The 27771-nt window shown below is 43.8% G+C and overlaps 1 protein-coding gene and 1 non-coding gene across 2 annotated transcripts; one reads left to right on the top strand and one right to left on the bottom strand.

Moving 5' to 3' along the window:
- The first annotated feature begins 9713 nt into the window (after positions 1-9713).
- LOC118509852 lies at positions 9714-13002 on the top strand. The gene is made up of 3 exons (XM_036051053.1): positions 9714-10194; positions 10870-11194; positions 11421-13002. The coding sequence occupies exons 1-3, from the start codon at positions 9896-9898 to the stop codon at positions 12537-12539; spliced, it is 1743 nt and encodes a 580-aa protein (XP_035906946.1). The 5' UTR covers positions 9714-9895; the 3' UTR covers positions 12540-13002.
- Positions 13003-13340: 338 nt separating this feature from the next.
- On the bottom strand, positions 13341-13412 carry Trnaq-cug. The gene has a single exon. It is a non-coding gene; the product is annotated as a tRNA-Gln (tRNA).
- Between the last annotated feature and the right edge of the window lie 14359 nt (positions 13413-27771).

The following is a 27771-nucleotide window of genomic DNA, read 5'->3' as shown; positions in this document are numbered from 1 at the left end:
AACCTGTCCGTGTTTTTGAAATGTAAACCATAACACACGCAGCACAAATATAACACCGTCCGTTCGTTTCGCAAAAGATCAAAGTGTTTGGTACAAATTTTACGATCGTTTGTGGCCCATAAAAACCTACATTTGTGAGTGTGTTTGTGTGTGGGTGTGTGTTCCATACCATCAGCAAAAATGTTCTGGACACACGCACACACACAGACGCCGAGATAGGAAAAACGCACGATCTTAGAAGATCCTTTCGCCATTTTGCTTGCCGATCGCCATTGTCCATCTTCCGTGCGTGCGAAGACTCTCGAAGGGGTTACCCCCACCGGGAAGGCTCAGTTTTATCGCTCCAAACAGCGAAAACCGCATATCTTCACCACCCGAAATGGTGTAAAATTCAAAACAAACAAACAATCGATCAAATAAATACGGAGAGAGAGAGAGAGAGAGAAAAAAAAAGAAAATCGGAACCATCCGCATCAACGAATGTTTGCGGCACGTTCTTTCAAACGTAGCAACACCGCGTTGTTTGGTACACCGCTCTAACGAGGATCGGTAAATAATCGATCGTCAACAGGGCTGTGCGTGGTAGCATCACCTAATAAAGCCGTTGGATGCACCCTGTCAGCGGTTGAAAATAACAGAAAGTAATAATATTTCAATACCTTACCCCCAAATGGTTAAATTTTTATTTCAATTCCCGCTACGAAACAGAGATGGATCGATACGTAAACGATGTAAAACCTGGTGGCAACGGTGGCCCGAAACCACCCAAATCGAAGTCAATAAAGTTGGAGGTTAAAAATTGGACCAAATGGTCGCGATTGAAAAACACACAAACAATCGTTTAACCGACTTTAACTGCCCGCTTCCGTTGTCCGAACTGCCTCGAAAGGGTGGGGTTGTATGGTTTATGTGTCCGGTGGGTGGTTTTTTTTTGTTTGGTTGATGTTGGGAAGAAAAATTGGTTTCATTAACCGGCTGTTGAAGCGATCACGGTGTGCTGCAGCATGGTCCGACGGGTCGGAAGGGTATGGACTATGGGATATCGATTGTAGTAACGATTTCGTATTGTGTTCCATGCATGGTGGGTGATCGATTATTAGCTGGTTGGTGAGTGGAAAACCCGCTGATGACGTGTCAATGACGTGTGGTCGCGGAGGCATCATCAGCACGGGGTTGGTAAATTAAATGAGATGGATGGTGATGCAGCTTACCGGAGGTTTATTGTAATGAATAAGTAATTTGTCGATAATCACTTGGTTTTTGTAGCTAATGCGAAGGGTTTCGGCTTTGATTCGATTGCGGCTTTGATTCGATGATTCGGGGCTGTCTTTGACACGGCCCGACTGGTATAAAGTTCCATACTTAGACTATCGTAGGTTGTAGTGGCAAGAGGCGAAAAAGATAGGATCGTTTTTGGGTTCTCGTTTCATTTGATCCAACATATGAGTATGTTCTGCGGTTCTTGATTCTCTTATACGGGGCTCAGATCTTAAAATTCCTTGAGAAACATAGATCAGATGTCTTAGTTACATTCTTGCTGGCCTCTACTACAGTCTGTCTTGTATGCTAAATCGATATAAAGAGATCATGGCGGCCGGTGGTAGAGTCTTCACACGGCAGGACTGGGGTTCGAGGCTCATCTAAACCGTTCCCTCCTAGAGCTGACTATCCAACTATGTGGTATTATGAAGTCTAGTAAGTTTTTAGATGGCAGGTGTGACCCAGCAAGGATTTCTTCTCTTTCTTCTTCTTCTTTGCGAGGATATATCACGGTTCGGTGAGGAAGTCCAGCTTCCTGAGCCCTTCGACACTGCACCGCGATTGTGAGACACGATCCTCTTTGAATATGGACTGGCAGCTAAAGGCCCCAGAAAGGTCGTTAAACCTAGAAGAAGAATAAGTTGCTGGTTAATCGAGACCCCTAATAAGCATTACTTACCATGATTGCTCGCATCGCACCCATGAAAGCCGTTTCAAGACTATTCTTCTTGTTCTTCCTTGGCTCTTCAACCTCGAGAGGATTTGGCCTGCCATTTCTGCCTTTCTGTAACTTGATTTTATCCGTAGCCTTGCGTACGGGGAGGAGGCTGGATGGGATTCGAACCTCGGGCCTTCTTAATGGTCTAGAGATTATTCCCTTCTATAGATGCGTCACTTCCAATGACGATCTCGATCTGGGTACCTGTGTATTGGCACCACTTCTTGGCTTTCCGAGTGTCTCTTCTCTTCTCCGGCATTCCATCTGATCTAAGGTGTCCGTCTGACTAGATATTACCCGTACCCGTAGGATAGTCAGTCCTACGTACGGAGAAGCGATCTGGATGGAAATTGATTCCTGGTGCTGCCGCTTGATACTGCTATCGCCTCGAACATCGCATCACCGTTTCTGTGCATACTAATAACAAAACCAATTTTTCATTTTTCTTAGTCCCACTTAAGGTTCGGCAAGGGTTTGCTGAGTCTTCGCGTACCAAATTTAGCATGATCAAAGGTGTTTTTTCACTAACTTTTGCCCTTGAGGCTTTTGTATCATTAAGCAGGTAAGTGAAGGTAAAGATAAGCTTAATGATTGAGCAAAAGTTGATAGACTTTTTCAATATTTCTTAATATCGACATGGAATTATATTTAAATTACTGTAACAAGCATATTTTATAACTCATCGTACCCACTCATCTAACTTCTAAAAATACTGTATGAATGAGCAATCCAGCGATCGCTCTCGCCCACCGCTAACTTTGCCAACCGCTTTGAGAAGACAGCGTACTGTGACCGCTAGACGGTACGCTACATTTCCAAGTGGAATAACATTCCTGTCACTTCCTTTTGCAATGAGGCGACCAACCCACCACCACGATATGGTCACCCGTTCAGCCCGACACTTGCACTTGGCTGGATAGTACGAGAGGTGGTTAGGTGTTAAATATTGCCAAAAACCCACGGACATACCATCGCCGACGGACGGATCGTGCGACAGTTTGTTTTCTGTTTTCTGTTTGGTTCTGTTGTTTGCAAACACGCTGGTGCCAACAGTTAGCGCTATTAATCTTGGCACTGGAGCTAAATTCCGGTACGTCGGTGCGCGTATCGGTCCAGTGATAATGTATCAACATTTTCATCGCGAACCACGCGAAATAATTTCGTGGCGTGTGATGGCGTGAAGCGACTGGAGTCTCAACAGTAAACGAGAGTGGAGTTTTTACTGTAAATCTGGTAGAATTGTTTGTATTAAGGGAAAATGAAATCTTCATGAGAAGATTATTGTGAAGCAGGCAAAATTAGTGTCCCACACTGGGAGTGTAGACATTGCGTATTATGAAGAAATTTGAAATGATTTTGTGCTTCTGGTGCCTCTTTTTACTCCTTTCTTGACGACTCTTTTACACAACTTTAAACCATTTTAGAAACTCATTTGTACATACATACCTACCACCTTAACAGAATTCATCCCACCGTACGACAAACTGCACTGAATGACGATCACCGAGATGGGTTTGCGATGGCCCCATGATGGGTAGGCATTTTTCCGACTCACACCAAACGACCGACCACACCGACAGCATGCAAACGAACTCCATTTGTCACCGAAAATCGTCCGTTCAAGAATGTCGTCCCGGGTGGGATCAGACTTGCATATGCCCGCTGTATGCACGTTTGAAGTAGTGAATCCGCTTCACCCAAAAAAAGGGTGTTTGATTCGTCCCATATCACGCAGTAGCTTAGAGAAAGGTATTTTTCAGCGCACTTTCACGTACTTCCCGTACAGCCGTCAACGGGCGGGTGGTTTGTTAAAAGGAGAACCCCGAACCAAATGTCATTCAGAAAAACCCAAGTTTTCCACTCATTTCGGAGGACAAATCAAAACAAATAGTGATAGAGCGGAGGCAGTGTGGAGTAAGATGCAGTCATTCCTCTGCTTGGTGTTGGCTTCGGGAAAGGAGTGAACCGTGAACAGAACATTAAACTGTACGCAAACCGAGCACAATCCTGAGGGCAATTGTTCGAAAGAGGGGTGGTTGTTTTCCAACCGTGCGTGTTTTTGCCTGCGGTTACAGATGTACGTGTCCAATTTTGGACGGGTGGACAGATAAATATTTTTACTAACGGTTCGTGCGCTACTCGCTGTAGTGAGTCAATAAATAAATAGTCGACGACTTGTTTGTGTATGGTGAGCGGGCGATTTGAGTGCTTCAGAAAGGGCAATAGGTTGACAATAGTTTTATTTATTTTTTTTTAAACTTGAGCTAGAGGTTTAAAAATATTTCACTTGTCATTTTTAGCTAATTTCACAATTTTATATGTTAAAAACATCAATTTATCAATTTGTTCCATGATACATACTAGAAAGAGAGGAGAGAACTTTGGATCCTCCGGCTACCTTGAATTGGTGTAGCTGAATAGTCAAGTCCACGGTACGACTCTTTGTCTTAGTGACCTCTCTAACATCCCATAATCTTCTGTATATTTTTTTTTAGCACAGATGAAAGTTGACTGCGTTACCATTTGCTTTAGAGCAAATAACAGGATAAACCCAGGAGAAACAGTCGAGAGAAACTTCAATAGAAGAATTGTTTGTACTAAGAGTTTTATCCCCGGGCAACAACGACAACGCCGAGGATTGATTGTCAAGTGGATTTGCAGTTAAAATTATTGGACCCTTGGGTTATAATATCCAAGAAAATGGAGGAAAAATCCTGAATAAGATGAGCAAAGCTTGTCGTTTATGTTTCAGACAAGCCCATCCATGTGACATTCGCTCACGCTGCGGATCACGCTTGTCGTCGGTGAGTGCGTCGTCGATCGCAAGGACTCATAACTAATCTCAGCAGTGACTACTAGAGACCGCTTTATTATTAAAAGCCTCTTAATGTCATTTTTCCCTACCGATTTTGTCATTTTGTAGCCTCAATTATCCTGCTGACACCACCATTCCAGGGGTTAGCGATAGCTTCTCCAAAATGTACTCACTGCAACGATTTTCCACCTTCACTGTATTAACGTCAATTACGCAAACGTAAAGAAAACAAATAGCGACACTAATTCGTTACTTCATCATAACCGGGTGTCTCTGGATTCGCAGAGAGCAAGAAAGAAAGAGAAATGAGCCCTCGGAAGAAGTAAGAAATACTGTAATGTTTGTGTAGCTCAAATATAAAATATTTTCCTTTTCTCGTCTGCTTCGCACCATAACCAACTCCAGCCAGGAACCGGCGTTTTGCAACTCGGGTGACTTCAAAAATCGTTCACTGAACTGCACCGAATGTATGGGGTGTGCATCCGAAATCCTTCACTAATGGCATGCGGATGCAGTGAGAGACGCGTGAGACGAAAGGAAACCCATAAATGTCACGTGCTCGACGGCACAATCCGTCCAGTAAACCCGGTAAAGAACGTTCGCTAGCGAAGAAAGAACGGACGAACGGACGGACGGTGCCCGTAGCAAGGCGCTAAACGGTACAGGGATGGGCTGAAATAACAGTGCGCAGGAAATTTTGGCTGCATCATCGAACGATCGACGGTGCACGGTTGCAACTTTCCCGGTTATGGGTGGGAAAATTTAAAGCCGCTAGAAAAACAATCATAAAATTCCGTCTCCACCGTCATGCACCAAAGCTGATGGGATTTTCTTTCGCTTTCGGTCCGCTTTCTTCCGCGTGGAAGGCTCTTTGTAAACGGGGGAAAAGAATTGACTTCACAAAATCACAGTTACACAAACCGTTCACGGTACGAATATGGTTTTCGATTTGTGGGCTATCTAACGTTCGGCTACCGGTGGACAAATACAATGGTTTTACTGCTGACAGTTGATTTCGGACTGCCGTATTTCCTTTAACTGGCGAATTTCCGGGCTTCTTTTGTCGCACATGATGAAGAATCATGAAGAATAAGAATTTTAAGAAAAGAGAGAAGCAAAAGAATGATAAGAATAGAAGAAAAGTAACAATGGAATGATTAAGAAATATAAACAGAAGCACAAGAAGAAAGAGATACACATAAAGAGTATAAAAGAAGTAGATAAAAGAGAATGTAAGTGATAGGAGAAATTTAACAAATAAAAGATACAAAAGAAATATTAGAAATATAATAATAACAAACGAAATAGCGAAATGAAAAAAGATTAATAAATATATTGAATAAACAAAGAAATAAATTAAAATAAAAAAGAAATATAACAAGAAATATAGACGAATCAGAAGATTTCGATTGCCGTTTGACTTATGAAAATGTATAAAATAAATTTTGTTTCGTAAAAAATGTTGCCTTTCCACAAAAAAACACACCCAACATGCATGTGCATGAGCATTACGGAGCGTACAATCATAAAATGTAATAATAAAATCTAAAGCGTTAAGCACACGACACGGAACGGAACCGCAGCCACCAGCAACAGTGACACAAAACAAAACAAAAAGGAGAAACCAAAATAAAAAAAAAACACCGGATAAACCAGGATGTACATAAGTGCACAGCCCCGTGACTGCATGTGCTGGGAGTTACAAATTTGTCGTTTGCACCCGAAACGACCTGGGAACCGGGGACAGTTCATAAACAAATAATATATCATAACCGAGCCCTTTGCGCCATCGTCAGCTTCCAGTGTAGCGTTTTTTTTTCTGCGGCGGAGAAAGCTATAAAGTAACGAAGATAAAACTGCGCTGCTATCCTGCAGGAAGAGCAGGGATGGAAACTCTTCCGATGGTGCTGCAAAAGATTAGCCGACGTAAGACATCGCCTGGAACAACAGCAATAAATACTGCAGCCGGGCTCTGGGCAGGGGCAGCCGGTGTGTGGTACCTTTGAAAAATCTTTAGCCGTTTGCCGTTCGCGTTGACAGCGAAGGATGTCGTAAAGGGCTACTCTGATGTGGGTATAAAAAGCAATCAGACAGCAGAAAAAAAACCCGCTTGCTGCGCTTATTGGTTTTACAACTTCCAACTGTGATGCGCCTTCCGACATGTGCGCAATTAGTAGTACGCATGCATTACACCCGATCGCTTTGTTGCCAGCGTAACGATCAAAGGAGTCCCCGGCCTTTTTAACCTCAATTTGTTTGTACTGTTTGGAATAATGTGCTGTGCCGGACAAAAAAAAAATGGCTATTCATCTTAACCCAAGCAGCGGAGTACTTCATTAACGAGAGTTTCTGAAGACAAAATTCGAAGAAATTGACGCTTCAAAAGTATGTTTTCACGCTCTCACTTGAAACAAGCCAAAACACACGCGCCACCCGATCGCCAGTGGAAAATGCCCCGCATTTCCACCCCAAAACCCGTACAGGTGTTTATTATGATGGATGTTTTGTTTATTTCCAGTACAGTTCAGTGTTAAAGTGGTCTTCAGGAAAGATTAAAAGACCGGCACGGGGCATTCTAAAAAGGAAAGCCGACCGTTTTGCACCCCAAAACGGTGTGTGTTTTCCGTTTGCTAATGAGTGGCGGGCCGGGTTTTGCTGTGTGCCTAAAGGTGCTAAAGAGCGTACCGGCCCGGATGATGGCCGGATGTTCCGGCTGATCGATTGACTTCAAAGGCCGGCCAGGATGAAAGATTATTGGCGGCGCTGCGTCTACGATGGTGGTGTCGGCGAAGGAATTGCTATGTAAACAACAGTGGCAATACAGTCAATATACGGGAGTCGATTGGTGAAGGAACGCAAAAAAAAAAAACAAGCTACAGGGATTCGAGTGCTGGCGGATGTTTGCAAGGTGAAAATTTGCAACTGGTAACATCAAACGCCAAACTAGACGAAGGTGCGTTGAGCTGGGAATTGCTTTTGGGGTAGATTTGGGAAAGAGGGTTTCTACAGAGTTGGTGCTATAAATTCAATTCAAGATTTTGACTGATTTTGATTCAAGACCTGAAGAAGCTAGTTGACTAAGAGGTTCAGTTTTATTTTATTTGAGTATAAGGATATAATTTTTCAATACCCAAAGCATTTGAATACCTTGTTAAGCCATATTTTAGGCTGATCTATCTGTTCTTGGAATATTCCTTAAATTTGGCCTAAATTTTAGCCAAAGTTTTAGTTACAGAGTCAGACTTATAGAAAACTCGTTAAGGCACAGAACAAGCGCGATTGGGAGTTCAAGTATCGAGAAAAGGCAGTCGACGCTTATCCTTGGCAGAGGTCCATAACTATGCGTGGTAGATGTAACTGCAATTATGCCTCTATTTGTACGAGGCCAGGACTAAGGACATTGATAGAAAATTAGAGCAAGAAGTAGTATTTCCTTAGTATACGCATGAAATTTTAAATATCTGCTACTGAATGTCCCAGACTATGTATTTTACCCAAGAAAATCCCCGATTTCAAGGATGCAGGAATCTTCTAACAGTTTTGTGCATTTATTGTAGAAGGTAATGTAATTTACTGAAGATTGATTTAGTAAAAGGAACCTGGGAAGCTTCATTCTTTGTGCTCTTTTGAGTTATGATGACACATGACAGTTGCCTAAAAATAAATATAAATGAAGAGGTATATGCAGAGTCGGTGAGGACTTTGTAGTAAGGACTGATTATTCAATTACGTAGTATCATTAAGACTAGTAAGCCATCATATCACTGGCATGACCCCGAAGTTCGTTGAGCTAATGTGAAGACAAAGATGTAGAGTTTATAACTTTCTCTGCCATTTCTTCTACTGCGCATCGCATGGAAATCTGGAACCACCTGGAACTCATAACGATCTAATAGGAAACAGATTTTTTTCCCGGTGAAAACAATTTTCTCTTTCAAGCTAATACGCCTTTGGAACGATCACAATTCAACTAAATTATCCGTTAATTCCTATCAAAACAGATCGAACCCGACCCGCGCTTTCCGTTTCATCGGAGTGGAACCATTTTTAATCCTCCCTATCTGAACCACAAATCATAGATCGGCTCAAAAACAACTGCCCTCTCCTACCTATGAGAATAAAAGGGAAACAACAGCTAAAAAGAATCTTCCAAAGAAAAAAACAGGATCTCCCGTAACCGTTTTGTGGCCGTGCAGTCTAAATAAATAGAATGGGCGGAGCCAAATGGCAGTGATCCGCGATCGACGCGCGATCGTCGCGGAAGAAAGGAAGTCATAAACCGGGATTGCCCTGGCGTCGCGTCCGCCTTCGTAATAAACGCGGCTGTGCGCAGAACGTGCGTGCGCAACCGGCCCATACTGTTCCGTTTGCGCAAACGACGGATCGTATCGGATGGCTTCCGTGGAAGGGTCTCATAAAATCTGAATATCGGAAGGAGAGAGAGAGAGAGAGAGAGAGAGAGCGAGAGAGTGATCGAGCATACAGTGCAATAAAACTTCGGTTCAATTCTCATCCTTCGCGCACCAGTGCATGCGTTTACGATGCGCGATGTAGTGTAAAGCATAAATAATGGGTAAGGTGGCGTTCTGACGGGGACTCAACGGATCTCCTTTCTCTCGCGCGATCCCTGGCAGATCGCTCGCCGGCGTGTTTATGAAAGATGAAAGTAGTTGTTTCTGTTTTGCATAAAATAAATAGATCGTGTGCCCTCTCCCCAACCCCGGTTTGTGGCTACGGGGAGGATTAGCCGTGGTGTTGTTTTGGATCTTCGTCATCGTCGTCAGCGTCTTCAAGCGGGAGGGCGTAAGTCACTGTTAACGATGCGCAAACTGTGAGTAACAAAGGCGCACAGAGGAAGCGCGCTTAATGTGCGATTACTGTGAAGGAAGGAGTTTAGTTGCTTGGTGGATCTTGCGGAGGACGCATACTCGCGATCGTGTACGTTTTGAAGATCGTTCTTAGGGGTTGAAAATTGTGACATCGGATAAGTGGTTTATATACGTGTGAATGCTTCGAATTGTGCTATTTGGTGCTTGGTGATCGTGCATTTTGTTTAAAGAAATTGCGAAAATAGTGCGAAAAGTGCTCTTTTAACCGTCGGAATGCTACCGTACAGCTCCTATGCAGCTGCTATACAGCAGATTCAAAGCTTGAACCACGATTTGGCACTGTTTAGCCAGCACGGTGCACAATACCTGCAGCATCCTGAGCATAGCGCGGCTACGCTGGGTAATTCGTACTTTGGACTGAACAACTGGTCACTTCCGTTTTCGTTTCTGAAGTCCGTCCATCGACCGGAAAAGCCACCCTTTTCCTATATTGCGCTGATCGCAATGGCGATCAGTAGTGCACCGAATCAGCGGTTAACGCTCAGTGGCATCTACAAGTATATTATGGATAAGTAAGTGGATGTTCATCAACATGTTGGCTTTAGATACAAAATAAGACCCTTTCATATAATTTAAATGATTTATAACTTCAATTGCTGTTCTAATTCTCTATTTATAAGTTTAAAAAAAATATTTACCGTTTATTAGTGGGTATAGACGTAAAGCTCTTGTTACGTGTTCAAATATTTATTATACTCAACTTAAATCGCCCAAGTTATTTTTAGAAAAATCCTTGATGTACTTAACCACTAATGTAGCTCTCCAGCCATTACACTGTCGCCCATCTGTCACCTAAGAGGAATAAAAATCTAAAATTGTTCTGAAAATGCTTTTATTATACAGTTGAATTAAGAATGTTTATATTTTGAGCAGAAATTCAATTTTCAAATTCATTTGGTCCTTTATTATTATTTTTTATTCGTGAAGAACGGCCATTTGGTCCTTTATGTTTGAATACAAATTTTAAATGCAGTTTTAAATAATTTATTTTGTCCCAGTTCAAATTATGAACTCCATGTATTTTGTATCATATAGATAATATATTTTTAATCAAGATGCTTCAAAACCATATCAATTTGTTGAGCACGATTTCAGAAGAAAATGAGATACAAAGCTTCACACAAGCCTTCCCTATTCATTAAATTAGCTTCAGTCTCATGTGCTTCCTTCATTACGCCCTCTTTCAGCTTTCCTTACTATCGTGAAAATCGACAGGGCTGGCAAAACTCCATCCGGCACAATCTCTCGCTGAACGACTGTTTCATTAAGGTGCCACGGGATAAGACATCCGGCGGGGGACATTCGAAGGGCCAACCGGCAGACGATCCATCCGCTAGCGGGGATGGTGGTGGTGGTGGTGGTGGTTCGGGTGCTGGTGCAGGAGCCGGTGGCAAAGGTAGCTACTGGATGCTGGACCCGTCGGCGAACGATATGTTTGAGCAGGGCAATTACCGGCGCCGCCGTACGCGCCGACAACGCAACGCCAAATTGATCCTGAACGGCCACTTTCAGGTAGGGCATCGTTTTTGGTGTGTGTGTTTGTGTGGTAGATAAATAAAAAACTCGGTTTCAACAACTAGCAGCAGGGGGAAAAAATCGATGCTAGATGAAGCGAAACCGCGTTCCTTGCGCCGACCTAATGCCGATGCTTATCGCATGCATTTTCGCGGTTTTTTCTTGGTTGCGGAGATCTCTATTTACAGTTGGTCCATTTCGGTTTTTTTTGCCTTCTCCGTAGGGTTCACCGTTTGCGTTGGCCTTTCCACCGGCCGGACTATCGGCGGGAGATTTTATGGGTACGTCAACGCACCTGCCACACGGGCCCATCACCGGCGGTAGACGAACCGAGGGCACCACCACCGATCTTCATCATCTGATAGTGCGAAATGATTTGATACAACAACCGTCGGCCGATCTGTCGGATCCGGGCATGGTTTTGCTTGGCCCCGGTTGCTACCATCACCATGCGCCCTATGTCCACGGGGCATCATCAGCATCCGCACTGCTGTCCGCCGGGCTGGTAGGCGATTCGACAGCTTCCCTCGACCCAACTTCATTAGCCGATAAGAACGGGCCGGGTAGGAGTGGGAAACAGCGTGGCAGTTGGTCTCCTTCCGGATGCCACATCAAGAAGCGCTGCGATGACGAAAAGACCCACCCTCATCCCACCGGAGATGGGGATGAAACGAGCGAAGAATTCTCGGAACTCCCATCGACACTTTCCGAAGGGGAGTATGAAAATGAACTTAACGCATTAAATCCGGCCGGCAAACGGCATCCCTCGGTGCAACGCACCCGAACCAGGAAAAGTGATAATTGCTTAGACCAACACGAGCTCTCCGCCTCGGTACCCTTTTCTGCCCACGCGCTCGATGCGTTCCTGCTCGGCGAACTGAGCGGATTGCGTGTGAGAGGCTGTGAGTTAACGGCTCCGTTTGCGTACACAAACACCACCCTCACCGGGTCGAGTCCCGACGGGCAAAGTTCCAACTCGGGCGAGTTCCGAACGGTCACTCCGGATCAAACGGGATTTGCTGCCTTCTGTGATGGTTTGTGTAGCACACCTGAGAACGCATCGCAACCGACACTTCGGCCGGCAGCCAGCAGTGAGATCTTCGTACCGTCGGAATACGGCGTGCCATCCAGAGCTAGGGCCGACTGCCCCGGCGTGCCGGCTGTAACGAACGGGTCCAGTGCAAACAATCCACGACAGCCATCCGGTAGCGTCCGGCAGCGCGAAAGTCCGAAAGTTGGATCACCGGTTGCAGTGACGGACCGGCTCGTCGTACGGGGCACAAAAGTTGGTAGCTTAAAGTCAAGCAACTTCACCATCGAAAGTATTATGCGAAGGGACTAGCCTTGGTGGGCCATTTTACATCCATGCACCTCACCGGAAGCAGGGGAAGAGGGTTCTGTTGGGAGGAGCCAACCAGCACCCGGTGTTGACAGTAGCTTAAGTCGACAAACTAACTAGTCAGGCTATGGTTTTCGAGAAATAAATTCGTTCGACGGCTCGGTCAGTGTGTGGGTCATCTGTGAGGAGGATGACGAATAGGTCGACAGCCTCGAGGGATTGGTGGAACGAGGTAGAATTTCCTACCGGTTAAATCGTTTTGTGTTTTTTTTGGCTACGTTTTGGGTCCCTTTGTGGGAGATGATGCTGTCAAATTTGGCATAAAATTGAAAAGTACATTCGAATTTCAGAGAGCGAGAGGATGCTCTCGGTTTACTGTTGCTAGTGTCAAAGCAAATAAATGGTCATTAATTTCCGGGTGACAGATGGGTGACAGTGTAATGGCTGGAGAGCTACATTAGTGGTTAAAGCAAATAAAAAAAAATACTTGAAAGGAAGCAAATTGTCGGATGAAATTTATCCAATTCCAAATAAATTTGTACAAAATTTGGTGTTTTTAAAACCGTTTTTTAATCATTCAGGGTTTTTATGACAATCCAAGAAGAAATAGGCCACGTGCTGCAGTGTTTCTCAGGTCATATAACCAGTGTCTAAATAGTGAAATAGTTAATGTAATATTGATAAAATAATAATTCGAAGCAATCCCAAACCATCGTACATTTGTTTTGAAAATAAAAACATTGGTTAAATGGCCTCAGAAATACTGTAGAAGAGAGAATAAAAAATAACTTGCACCGATGATACAGGTTCCACCGAGATTTGAACTCGGATCGTTGGATTCAGAGTCCAAAGTGCTAACCATTACACCATGGAACCTTGCTGTGGAAGGTGAACAACATTTTCTATTTCGTTACCGATTCGCATCTCATATCTTAATGGTTCCCGGCACGAATTACAACCAAATCGGCTGTGATAATTATATTATTCAATTTCATTGTTTAATTTCCTTTCCTGCATCATGCAGTGGCACCCTTTCAGCCACAATTCCACACAACAATTCCTACATTTACCGATTTATCAATGCGTGTAAATCGTTTATGCGAAACGGTTGAACGATCGGTATGGTATCATCGTACTTTTGTTTGGTGTTTTGGGCGCGCGCTACCACTGCGCCACTTCGTACCAGCTTCCGCCCGCTCGATTCGATTTATCATAATTCACCCAAAAAAGAATATTACGAGAAGGAGGGTGGCGTGGCGCAGAGCATCCCGCCAAGCTCGTAACGATGATGGCAGTGAAAAAGTTTGTTTTAAAAATCTCAGGTTCTAAATTCGATTTTTTCGCTCGTTATTCATGGGGCGAATCTAATAAAGTTGATTTATGCCACCGGTACCGGTACGGTTGGGTGGTTCGTGGTGGTTCGCTCACCGGGATAAGTTTGTGTGTGAGCCGCTGGTGGAAAGCGCGGGTCGCTACCGCTCATCGAAAGCCGAATTGAATGTCAAGTCAAACCAAACTAACACATACTGCACGGGAAGGAACGATGGAGGATCTACGCGGATCGGCCACGGTTGCAAAATCGGCGTGGCCATTTTTTGTTGTTGCCTGTTGTTGGTGCGATTTCTTTAGGTTTTAAAAGATTTGGTATTTGGCGAGTGCTCACGGCCCCTGCTGTCTGCTGTATACAAACAAACTAGCTTTATCGTTCAGCAGCCGTCCCTCGGGCCTGTGTGTTGTGTGTCTAATGATTTAACTTCTCGGGTTTCCGTCCTTTATGCTCGTTTGTTTCCTTAGCAAGTAGCAAGTGACTGGGTGGGAAAACTGTATCAACAGGGGCCGCTGATTTTGGGAGGGAGGAAGCAAAAAGAAAAAATGTGCAAGTGCGCTTGGACGGATTTAAGAGTAAGAAAATATGACTTTTTCAACTACAAAAAGGAACTTATAGGCCCTCCTCTCCCTCAAACTGGCGCTGTTGATTCATGGGGGGGGCGGGGGGAGCACAACTACCGAAAAGAACGGGGGCAGGTGAGCCATGTGAAGCATATGAAGCATAAATGCATAAGCAAATCATCGTAAAATATTTGCCTCGAACGAGCATGACATAAATCTGAATTCTATGGTTGTATGTTCTACCTGGTCTTGGGACGAGGGACGTTTTTTGTAGTTTCAATGTGGAAGGTGTACAAGTTGGCCGTGACTCTTTCTTGGGGAGGGAAAATAGTATCGATTGACAAAGAACAACACCAGTGGGGCTTGCCAAAACACTTTATCTTTACTGTGAATAAATTCGAAAGGACAAATTGTTTCAAAATGGAGAGAATGATGATATTGGAAACAGCAAAAAAGAACGAAAAATCGAAGATCAACTGAGGTTTGTCCTGTAAATTCGCTAGATAGATCAAGGATAGTATAAAGCGCTTAACTCATTAATTGGATAAAAATATAACCATGTGTCTTTTTATGGATTATTATTGCCAAAATGTTGGCTTAAAGCAACCATCAGCCAAATAGAAAGGAATTAGGCGTATGGTTTGTTTAAACATGACGCACCGTTTCGAAAATCAAATAATCAAACGCTCAAATACATGCAAGCACACACACACACGCACCTGTGTCCCACGCGTGTTGTTGCTATCGTTAATATGAAACAACAATAAAACCAAACAATGTCACCCATTTTCTTTTTGTTTGCTCCATCCAACGAACGTACGCACGCACGCACCAATCCCGAATTCGGGCGCGTTTCAACAGCTCAAGTCAGCGATTGGGGGCGATTAACATGATTTAGCGGGTAAATTATGTGCAATCAATCATGTGGCCGGTAAAGGTGCAAAACCAAACGAAAACAAAATAAAACGTCACATCCGTACAATGTGCGGCAGTAGTGCTCCGCTAAGCTCGTATGGCCCAGAAGACGCTTTTCTTTCGCGACGACCCAGTGTTTACGGTGTCGGGCCGTAAATTGTTCTACCGGCTTTTGGGCGGCTTTGGCGCGCTCTTGAGCTCTATTTATCTTATTTTGTGCTGATTGAATCGGTGCCAAGCTACCGGTACCAACCTTGATCCCGCTGGAACGCGAACCGAGCCTGCCATCGTATGTGTGTGCACATGTTTTTCCTCGTAGCGCCGGTTTTTGCTGATTGGATGCATCGACGATGGTTTGTTTGTTGTGAACATTTGACTCTACCGAATCGAAACGAAACAATCGGTGAAGGGGGTGGGGTGGGGGGGGGGGGTTGATTGGAAAGCGAAAGAAGGCCTCGGAATCGTCTTTTCAGGTGGAATAATCCACTTGCTAAGGAGAGGTGAAACATACGACTGGCTTTCCACGGATAGTTGTGTTGAGTTTGGCGACCCTTTCCGTTTTGCAATCGTAAGCGGTAAGAAATGGGGTGATAAATGTTTTGCTGCACCGATTGGCGTGTGGCCAGCGTGTGCTGCTTTGCATGTCTGCCGGATATTAGTGAGTAAGTCAAATGGGCCGTTGTGGTTGACTGAGGGCAATTTTGTACACCTGCTGGGTGGAGTGAGCTGTAGCGAGGTTTGGGTGGAGGCGTTGCGCGACTAGAAAATCCTGTTTAAAGAATAAATGTGGAAATTATTCTTGGATCATACGATAATGAATTGCAAGATCCTGGATTCGAAAAGATTACAAATCGATCACTGATCACCTACAGATCGCTGGCTCAATGGAGGCGCATGGTAGCTTTCAAACCTATTAACAGTTTATACAGTGATGGACAATATAATAAGACCACTTTTATATCTGATTTTCTAAATACTGCTTTCGATACTATTTTTTAGTAGTTCTTTTTTTTAAATTCATGTAACGCTCCTTTTCTGTTTCCGACTTCCTGAGATTATTTAAATTTGGTTAATGCATCCTCAACACCAAGCACAGGCAAGAAACATCAGCTAGGGTGCTCAAGGCTTTTAAAAAAGCAAGTAAATAAAATTATCGTTGTCGATCGGGTTCAAAAGTCTGGCTTTGCTAAAATGTCATGGCAAAATGCTTTTGATTTCACAAAAGTTTTCCACACAATTTAGTGTGTTGAAACCTGCCCATAAAGTCATATCATTACGATAAATGCAACGCAAAGCAATGAACAGTACTTAGTTGTCTTTTGCACACCATTTTTTTGCAATAAATTTAACATTTTACCATCCTGCGCGAAGTTAGCGAACGGAACGAAACCTGCCTTGAATGCTTTCAGAAAATCACATTTTGCTCCCATTTTTCCTTAAGTGCACTTATCATTAAGGGGATAGGGAAAAGGGATAAAGGACAGAAAGGGGGCAGCGCATTGATTTTACTTCCTTCCGAAAAGGCTAAGCCAACCACAGTTCCTTCAAAGAAGGAAGATTCGAACCGCTGTGCAAAGAAGTCGGTAACAAGCAAAACACTTTGCACCATTAATCTCTTTTGATCAAGTTTGTTTTGATATACTTAGACGATGGGGGGGTTTTCCCCCGCTAGCATTCCCTATAATAACACTTCAAGATGGTTAAGTTAATTTTTATTCACTTCTTTACCGAAGAGCGCTGCTTTATACAGTTTTGGTGTGGTTTTCTTTCTGTGTTTATAACCACTCAGTTATTTTTATTTCCTTGATAAACGACGGAAAAATCCGAGAAAAAGAGAGAGACCTGTACCGGGGTACAAGATCTTTATATTAAATTTATATCCTGGCGGTTTTGTTTACGATGATTCGCGCAGTGAAAAGTTATCGTTAGCCGTGAACTAGAGTGCAGCCGGCGATAGTCAATTGTCGCGAAAGAAAGGAACAATGTTCTACAAAGACGTTCCGCGTAACACCTTTGGCACACAAGTTGGCGTGCAAAATTCCCATAAAGCAAAACCAGGGTGGGGAAACTTTTGTTTGGTGCGCGCTCCGAAGGTCCACTGCATTTAGCTACCGTAGGTTGCAGCGTACGGTCCAATGAGCAAGGTACATCCTTCCTTCATCGTTGGAGCAAAGGGGGGAAAAGGTGGAACCAAAGGGGGGAGATGTTTCCTTTGGTGTTGAAGTGTAAAATTGTAATAACAAGTCGAGGTAAAGGAATCGCTTTGCACCTTTCTTCCTCTTCTTGGGGGTGTTGCAAAAGAAGTATGAAGCTCACTTCCACAGATGAAGGTACGCCATAATGAAAGCAGAGGTTTTTGGTGGGACGAGGTCCGGACCGGAGAAACTGGTTTGTTTGGTCAGGGGGCGAATTTTTGCAGCACCTCAGGAAACATGTTTCTCAGCCTTCTTCCCGCACACCAGTCACAGAGCTCTTCACGTGCAGGCGAAGGTGAAGTGTAATTTAATTATGTTTTAATTATTTTAATTTAGACACACTGATTCCGCGCAACAGTTGACGCCTGGTGGTGGGTCGTTTGTGCTGGGCGGAACGGGTGTTGGTTGGTGTGAGAAAGTTAGGGAGCGCATGTGAGTGGCTGCCAAGGTGTCGGGCTAGATGGTGTCAAGATGGTTGAGGTTGATGGGTTGCATTTCCGAGTTGGTGGCTTCCGAGTGCTGGCTTGTGTTTGGGAGACTAGAGCAAAATTTTCTCGAGAGTAGTGTCGTTTGATGTCTAAAGTGTGGTTTCGCTGAATATCTTAAGATGAAGCGTTAGTAAACAAGGAGATTTGTTTAACAAGGTGTGCTATAGTTAATTTGAAGAAGTCTTATTCTTTTTTTAAGTTAAACTTCTTTAACACATATTGGTAAGAGACGTCGATGCGGAGTCTCTTACTATGAACACTTTCTATAAGCTGTTATTTTCTATATAATACTAAAAGATAAACTGTTATGGCGATTCTAGACGACTCATAATTCAGTGAAAGTCCGAGAAAAATTGTAAAAACGTTTCCAGAGTCGTCTGCATGTGTCATGTTGGCTTTAGCTCTACAACCTCAAGAAGAACCTGTTGGCCAGCGATTACTGACTTCCTTGATTATGTTTAATAATTGCTAAGGATTTTACTTAATCAAAAGAAAACCTATTTACAATGTTAAAAATGCAGTTGATAATGCTGTAAATCCACGTCAAGCTCGTACATCTCGAGCACGTCAAGCTCTAAAGATAAGCCCTGAATCTATCAAACCGTTGGAGAGTATCAGGATAAGTTAGAGCCATATCAGTTAATATCAGGATAAGCATCCATAATTATAATGTTCTAAGGATATCATAATATGAAACTATGTTTGAAGAATAGCTCAGTTTACTTCAAAATAGACATATCTAGCAATTCTATGAACTAGAACTTTCGACTATCGATCTTGTGACTAAATTCAATGCTTCAGCTAGATAAATGCATTAAAAAGTTTAAGTACACAGGGTGAAGCTTCTCCAAAACTTTTCCGATAATCGTACCGTACCGAATTCGAATGCTGATTACAATTGAAACTAACACATTTCAGCACATTTAATCACACTCCCCACTCGTAAACCATCTTACAGAATCAATTTTAGAAGGAACTATCCGCTTCGTTAAGTGTTTTTTGTTTTTAACCAAAGCCAGAGCGAGGGAATGAGAGTGTGTGAGCGAATGGGACGGTGCTTACGGTCGAAAATGAAAGTTCAAGTATGTTGATCATCTGCTTCACGGACGGTAAACGTTTGGTCAGCATTATTTGCCATTTTCCGGTCCATCCCAACCAAACGGTTGGTGGGGGGCAGCGTGTGTGAGAAGACGAATCACGTCCATCTCCGGCAAAGGTCCCCGTTGCTCGAAGTGACCAGGATAACGATCACTTCACCAACGGTGGGCTGAAACCGTATGTCTGTGTGTGTGTGTGAGTGTTTGGGCTTGCTTACAGATTGAATTTACAGTACCGGAACATGATAAAGAGAGAGAGAGAGAAAATGGAAACCGATTGCATTCCGTCCTTTCGAAAACTTCCTACCGGATGTGAAAGTGCTGGGCTGGAAAGAAAACCCCCTGAACCAAACTCCGAAAAACCTCCGCCCAAGCGAAGAGGACGTATCGGGATTTGTTTAAGTTACAAATTCAATAAATTTATGGATATTCTATGCAAATATTAACTTAAATCATTTATGCAAAGAGAAATCGTACGGAGAAGTCGCGACGTTCCACCGGATGTTCCGGATCTTTGCCGTCAGAACCCCCAGAATGGGGTGGCTGTTTAGACTGGATGCTGGACGCTCGTACGTCCATCCGGTGTCCATCGACGACCACTTCCGCCCCTTTCGGGTGACGTCCTACAGGGGGCTACGGATGAAGGCAGCTGAATTTCGCAAATGTCCGGTTTGTGCACTGCAAATGTGAAGTAGTGTGGCAGGAGTGGGTACCGGATTTTTACCCACACCGCCAGTTGTGTCTTTCCGGAAATACAACTCACTATGTTTGCGTTAAGGAGCGTGAGAGAGAGAGAGAGAGGCCATTCGTTGAGAAGGAATGAGAAGTATTCTGTTATTTGGTATTCAGATGGATAAGGCATACGCAGCCTGGTTTATGTCCCCATCGCCTAATCACGTTCCTTCGGAGTAGCGTTGGCGACGTACCGTCTGCGACAGCACGAAGTCTTTGAGGACCCGTTTTGTGGACGGCTTCCTTGAAAACGGTTTCCGTCGGTACATCCCACATAAGCATATGGTTTTAACGAACGAGCGAGATGTCGAGGCGTCCAGCAAAAACTAATAATTTCTCTCCGTAGCCCATGTGGGACGGTGCTCTGTGCCGAGAGATCCCGGTTGCGGTTGGCGCAGAAACCCACCCCATGTAGGTGTTCATGATTTATCGGACTATCGGACACACCGTCCCGTCGTCGGACGACGTTTGCTCCAGGTGGTTCCCGTGGTGCAAATAAGAATCGGACCGGGTAGGTACTATATGCATGAAAATTGTTCAAATTTTCTTCCCATTCGCTTTAAGTGGTTTGGAGTTTGGACTGCGGATATTGGTGGGACGTTCCCATTCATTCGGGTATGAATGCTGAACATGATGTATGATGAGGGAAGACATGATTTTAAAATGGCTTTAGAAATCATTTTTATAGCCACTGATTTATCTTTGCATACTTTGATGATTTTAAGGCTCCGAATTTCTCGTCCTAGTGATATCGGCTGGATTCCTAACGCACATTCGATAGTCTTAAATTTATAGCTTTCCGGTGGCTTCATTCAACAGTTAATAACTCAGCCGTGCGTGCATGAAACATCCGCAGGCATCATTACATCCAGTGGACTGCTTACTGTTGAAGTCGCAAAAAAAACCTCCCCGGGAAAACCTGGACATTTTCCACCATCGAAGCCTAACGAAAAACATGAAAAATAAATGACTGTTTCGTCCCGTGTGCAGTTTTTCTCCCGCGAGCGTGCCGCGCATTACACCGTGTGCACCGTGTCGGATTATTATAGGTGTGATCCTGCGCAGATCCTGTGCCGATGTCGGGGCAGATAAGTTTAAAATTTATTCATCCAAAATTCTTCCCGTCTGCTTCGGCTCACTTCCCAGGGCTCCGTAACCCTAGCCAGCCCTCCCTCATCCCCCTCTCCAGGTTGGCTTCCTTTGTGGTGGATGCATGGTAGTGCCGGTAGTCCTGGTTGGGCTGGTGGCTGGTTATGCTAACGTTCCGCCAATATCTGCCATTCAACGTACCAGAGGCTGGCGAAGCAACAGGAGAACGTTTTGCGCCCCGTTCAAGGGTGGCTGCAGTGTACGCTTTTGGAAAATTTAAAGTGACATAAATTATGCACAAACGGTAGCAAAATATATCATCGCCCTGCCTCCAGTGCCGTACTGTTTTTCGGTGGTTTTCGGTTTTGGGAACGCTTGAAATGGGTGTGTGTGTGTGTATGCATTCTCGTCGTTTGTCTGGCGCTACCTAGTAGTAGTAGGCAGCAGCAGTAAGGGTGATGAAGGTTTGGCATAATTCGATGGGTAGATCGTGTCGCTTTTCCGTTACATGATCCAATGCTAAATCACCGAAAATCGGCACCATTCCATCGTGAAGGTACAAGGGGAAGGGAGCTTTGTGAGTGATGGTGGTGGTGTGGTTTAATTGTTTCTCTACTGTAATAACGAGATTGAAATGGAGCATCACTTACTACAAGGGTTGCCGATTCGGGAGTTGGCTGACGGTATGTGGTTGTTTTCGGTGGAAATGTTTTTTTTTCTTTCGTGCAGTAAACACAATAAAATTGCTCTATAAATCATGCCAAGTAACGGAAAAAAATCTCCATAAGAGTCGCATATGTGCAAATACTCGGAATTGCCCCTGAAAGTATGCAATATCAAGCTTCATTTGCATGATAAGCATAGTTTATTCGACGGGTGGAGCAATTACTCCATTTCAAACATGAGTGCTAAAATGCTACGCCAAAATATAAAGCAAAGATCAGTCTAAAAAACGCGAAAAATCTTTTAAAATATATTTATATCATGCAAATCATGTTAAAAATATTGTCATAAAGCAATTATTTAGCTATGCTATTAAGCTGATATTTCAATGCATAGAAAGCTGATGTTTTATTAGTAAAATTATTATACTACCATCTTCCTAAAGTAATCACAATTTCTTACTCTTGACTGTCCCGGCCACTACAAGATAAGAAATAAAAAGAGGCATGAATAAGTTGTCCATAAAGTAGAGCGTACCGTAATACTTCATCAAGGCTTGCGTATTACACATTTCAGCAACAATCTACTGTAAATAGAATCCCTTTCTTGCCCACTACCCATCGAAACGTACATGCTCCGTGCGCTCAATTGCTAGTGCCGATGCTGGCAGATAATGCTGGCAAATGGGTGAATTTTTCCATTTGATTTTCGGCCCAAATTTACTACTAAAAGGCTTTGCTTGCCAGTGCAGAAGCTCGCGCACGAATAAGTAATGCAAGTAACCCCTAACTCGCATACACTCTACTCCAACGAATTGGGGAGGCTGAAGCAAAAAAAAAAAAAAACTCAACAAATTGCCCGCGCAACATCCAACAAGTCGAGACGACGCCAGCCAATTTAATTTCAGCGCAGGGACGAATGTATGTACGGGCATAAAACTAATGCTGTTCCTCTGCTTGGCGGAGCAACTTGGCGTTTTACGCTCACTTTCGATTTCGGCACTGGTGTGGTACGGTTCTTGCTTGCTTGCCTTGTGCTCTCGTATATTAGGGGCAAAGGGACATTCTTTTTGGTGTTTCTCTGATGAATGAATTTCGTGTGTTGTTTTTTTTTCTCGATAGCAGCATTTTTGGGTAACGAGCGTCGAAAGGATTCGTCGTGCTTTACATGCGTCCATTACCCGGTCCCGAAGTGAGGTTGTTAGGATGGCGCCGCATGCAATCTTGGTGTGTATGTGTGGCGATGGTACATATCGGCCTCTGCTGTACACGAGGCGAATGGAAGAAATGAAAACAATTCTTACTTACAAATTGTAGCGCAAAACTCTTCAGCTCAAATGGACCACTAGCATTGCTAATGCTAAGAGGACACTTACATTTGAACGACCGTCACAAACGAGGAATATTTCATCTTTTTTTTTGCTTGCTTTTTTACCAGGGTAAGAGAGGGGGGATGGTGCGGGAATGGATTGGATTAAGCGGGGAGGCTTTGTGTTGAAGTTTTGGTCGGTCAATGTTCCGCTCGCTCGGGGTTCTTGTTGATTCCATCAAAATTCGAGTGGTGAAAGTTCGAACCAAGGGCGCGCGCTCGCATTGTCCGCCACGTGTCCTTTGGTTTGAATTTTGGCGAATGTTTTTTGTTGGTGTTGTTCTAATAAAAAACTTTATGGTCTCCGGCTTGCAGGAGATGGAGAGTATCGGTACAGATAGATAACCTGATAACAGTGATGGTGCACTTTAAGGATTGAACTGAATCTGCAAAAGATGTGTGTGTGCGTTGATGTTTGCGAGCGAAACCATCAAACTGAGCTAGATGGACTCGATCCCATTTGCATTTCTGATTGGCACAATAAAAATAGCAATGAGTTGCAGAAATGGTGAAGTTAGCGTAAAGAAATTGATTATAGTTTGCTCAATTTTGGCAGAGGTATACTGTAAAGCAAGAAGATGTTATTCTTTGGCACTAATACCTCGAGACTTACTTCTGGAAGGTCTGGACTGGCTAACTAGTTAATATCCTGGTTGGTCCAGCTGAGTTTGGAGCGAAGACCTTTAGTGTCCTTGTATGTCGAATTTGGAAAACGAAGTACGAGACTCTAGGACCATCTCAATGTTTTCGAATTTATCTACCCTCAAGTGTCAGCAAGTTGTTTATAAAAAATGGAACTTAAAGTGATTTTAGATCAAAAAGACTAGCCTAACAAACACTTTCTCGCCTTGGTGTCATTAAAAATCGATGAAATTATTCGATAGTATATTAAAATGCAAATAAGATACCCCATAGAACACATTAAACATCAGTTTATTCGATGAGGACATTATCGCCCTAGCTGCTCTGTAACACAGTCCTTCAAGGGTGACGGAACAGAAGACCAGAGTTCAAGGAGTTCACAAGATGTATTAACCCCAAAAATGCCAACAGGACCAACAGGACCGACCGAACCACAAGGCATCGGATTCGTTTCACTTTTGTTTAACCCCAGCCCAGAAAGTTTCTTCAACAACAGTTTATGGTAATAAGTGAAGTGGTTATTTAAATGAGCAGATTCTTCATGCACAACGATACGTACTTGGCCGGACGAGGAGGATATCGCATCTCCATCGGCTGGGTGGGGGGGTGGAGGCAAACTAAAACCAATCCAACTCAAGTTGCCACTGGCTGGAAGGACGCCCATGTTGACCAGTCTGTCATGCCGCTGGCCTCCCATGCGCCACAAACATACATTGTGAATGTTCTTAAGAAACGCTGAGAAGACTCGCTTAGTTCTCGGTTCTTCAACGAGTAACTTTCCGTGGAACAGCAACTTCTCCGAGGCGACTGTCTCTCGACTGGAATTGCTAATTAGATGGTGAGTCGAATCGAAATCAGTGTTTTGTTTGCAGCTTCTCTCCATTTGTTTTCTTCAAGAAGCAATTCCGGGGCACCCCCCCCCCCCGGTCGTCGTGTGTTTGCTGGTTCTTAATGAAATTGTTACTTACAGTGCTGCATTCAAGCACCAGTAGCATTCGCCTTTACGTCTTTCGGGTTTCTTTTGCCCTTGGTGTTGCACAAAACCGGTGGTCTAAAAGAGATCCGATAAGCGCACAAAATAGAATTGACCCACCGTGACCCTTTTTGGTAGCGTCGATTGCATCTGGCAAGGATTATGTCAACTGCAGACCGGCTCGGGGCTATCCAAGCAAAGCGTCGAAGAGAAATCATCCGATTGTTAACGGTGTCTCTATTATTGCAGTGAGCGCTGGGTGGGTACTGGTCGCCGGGTTTTTGGGCATCTATTGGGCTCCATTGAACTGTGGCCGAAGTGGCAGAAAGAGAGACTACTTACTGCATTATTCATCGCACTTTGTCACCGAACGGTTTGTATAGATGCAGTTGCAAGAGGTGTTTCTGAGTGTTTGTTTTTTTTCTTGTGTGTCTTTGGTGTTCAGGCCGAACAAAAATCACTTGGTGCTTTCTTATCAAGCGTGATATGGAGGGAGGTTTTAAATCTTTAAATTGCCTTGGGAGTTTTGCAATTTGAAGTAGTGTTAATGTTTTATGGATTCTTCTGTATTCACTTTACAGCGATTGTCTGTAAGACGTACTGTTTTGTAATTTAAGGATGTAAGATATATCCATATTAGGTTGGAAAAAGGAGTTGCAATAATTAATTAAAGATTCAGAGAGAAGGATTTGAGTCAATATTAAAGAAAGCTACTCAAAGAAAGGCATTTCCGTAGGCAACATGTTATCGCTAGGCTTAAAGATAGCTCCTAGCATTTTGCTCAATCAAGATTCCAATCGACTGATTCACTTTCTTCAACTGTTTTACTGCTTTCTTCGGAAGTCCTACAGAAACAACTCATACTCAAATCATACTCAAGCAATACAAAAACACGTTCTCAAGCGGTATAAATCCTGTAAGTTATTCACCGTTTTGAGCATTTCAAAGTGTAAGCAACACACATCATCCATTTATGGCGTGCTTTGAGCGAAATCTTCCCATCGACCGGATTTTCCATCCAAAGCAGCGGATCAAAGCAAAAACTATCCGGCCGCACAGGATTCCTTGGAAAGATGCATGCTCGAGCTAAAGGTAAACGCCAGAAAGACACTGAGCAAAGAAAAATTGCTTACGGAAATATCTTATCGTACAATCGGATGTAGGAAATCAAATCGGTTTCATCGGGGCGCAGCATCCATCAGAACGCTTTTTCTTCTACTAGCTCTCTCTCTCCTTCTCGTGCGGTGGCAAATGATCTGACAGGAGCATTACCAGATAGGGAAACCAAAAACAAAAAAAAATTGGTGGATAAAACTTTGCCCCAAAATCATCCCCCGAGATGGATTTGATGCACCAAAGCCGTGCTATTTCTCCTTGCCAAAAATTGTACCACGCTTCACATGCCCTTCTTGGCTCCCGTGTTGGAGGTATCTTAGGTCGTGCATAAAACTTTCAGCACACCCCGAAGAATCTCTCATCGTACCACATATCGCGTACTCGCGTAGTCTCCAGCACATCCCAAGAAGGCAACCACCGTTACGCCGCATTTTGTTTGTTGGTGGGCGCGCGCCTCGAGTTCGTTCCCTTTGAAGAGGCATTTGCTCGGGTCTGCATTTTCACTGCAATATTTGTGCAGTGATGAAGTTTTGAGCGTTCCCGGATTGTACGGAGCGGTATCGCCGTGCTTGAGGTTTGCAACTTTTTGATCCGCAATTTTCCATCAAATAGCTACAAAACAAACGGGCGAAGGACATACATGTGAGGCAAAAGAAAAACTCACGAGACAGCGGTCTCGAGATCAAGCGAAAGGAACGGTCGCCGCCCGACAGTTCCAAATGTGGTGTGTTGTATGCATTCGGTTAAAGTTTATTGGTTGAAGTTTGATTTAAGCGCAGCGTTTCGGAGATGGAGTTTGGTGGAGTGTTTCTGCCTGACGGTGGTCACGTAGTTTTGTGATTTGGATTGCTTGTTGAATCGTGAAATTTAGTTTCATAGTGTCGTATTTGAGTTCTGAAGGCTTCTGTGCAAGTCGATTTAGTAAAATACAAAGTAAAGCGTTGGCTTTTCCTATTAAAAATAAAACTAATTGAGTAAATTTTATAACATTTAAGAAAGTAGATATCAAATGAAACAATTTAGCGAGCAGTTCTGAGTCAATCATCGTGGATTGCTAAACAGTCTTGTGCTTCGGATTGTTGTCTAATACAACGAAATAGTTGTCTTAAACCAGAGGCGCTGACTATGATAGAGCACGACTCGGAAGCAGACTATTGGCTGACGGCGACGATCTTGAAGTAGTAGAGCAGTTTTGCTACCTAGCCACGATCGTAACTTCGGACAACAACGTAAGGAGCGAATTCCAAAGGTTCAGGAGATTCAGATTCAGATTCAGAAGACTCCTACAACGCACGAAATGCGCCATATATCATACACTGATACGGCCGGTAGTCCTCTACGGGCACGAGTCCTGGACTATACTGGCAGAGGACACCAATGCACTCGCTATTTTCGAGCAGTGCGAACTGCGGACCATCTTTGGCGGTGTGTGGAGAATGAACCATAAGCTGGCGAAGCTGTAAGGCGATGCAGACATCCGAACGGTTGTCAAAGCTGGAAGAATATGCTGGTTGGGGCACCTGATGAGGCTGCAGGACTCATGCCCTACCAGGAAGGTGCTCGTCAGCGACCTGTTCAGCAGAGAGGCGTAGAGGAGCACAGCGAGCTCGTTGGCTGGACTAGGTGGAGTCAGACCTGAGCGAGATCGGATGAAGCAATGGACCGTGTTTTCTGGAAACTGATTGGTTATCAGGCCATGTTGACTTTTTGACGTGTTCCATAGGAATAGATGAAGAAAGAAGTAGAAGAAGGCGACTCGAGCCTCATACAGCTGAGCAGTTCTTTTTTTTTACTTGAATCAGATATAATTTTTTGATTTAAGGGATGTAGAATGTCTAGATATCCTGGTATCCATAGTGGTGAAGATGTCGAATTTTCGCACAGCAGGACCGTTAGAAAATCAGATCCGAAGACGACGTGGATTTGCATGTCTGATTATCCAGTTTTGGGGCAAAATATGTCAAAGGCCTATTTCCTCTCTGGGAGGAACTTTTTCCATCAAATCCTGTCAATTTATAGCAGTAGATGTCATATATTCAGCTAGGTAACAGACACATAAGAGGGAAC

This window comes from Anopheles stephensi, chromosome 3, assembly GCF_013141755.1.
Source record: "Anopheles stephensi strain Indian chromosome 3, UCI_ANSTEP_V1.0, whole genome shotgun sequence".
In the NCBI taxonomy this organism is placed as follows: Eukaryota; Metazoa; Arthropoda; class Insecta; order Diptera; family Culicidae; genus Anopheles; species Anopheles stephensi.
The sequence above is the reverse complement of the archived record's forward strand: the minus strand, read 5'-3'. Positions and strand labels throughout refer to the sequence as shown.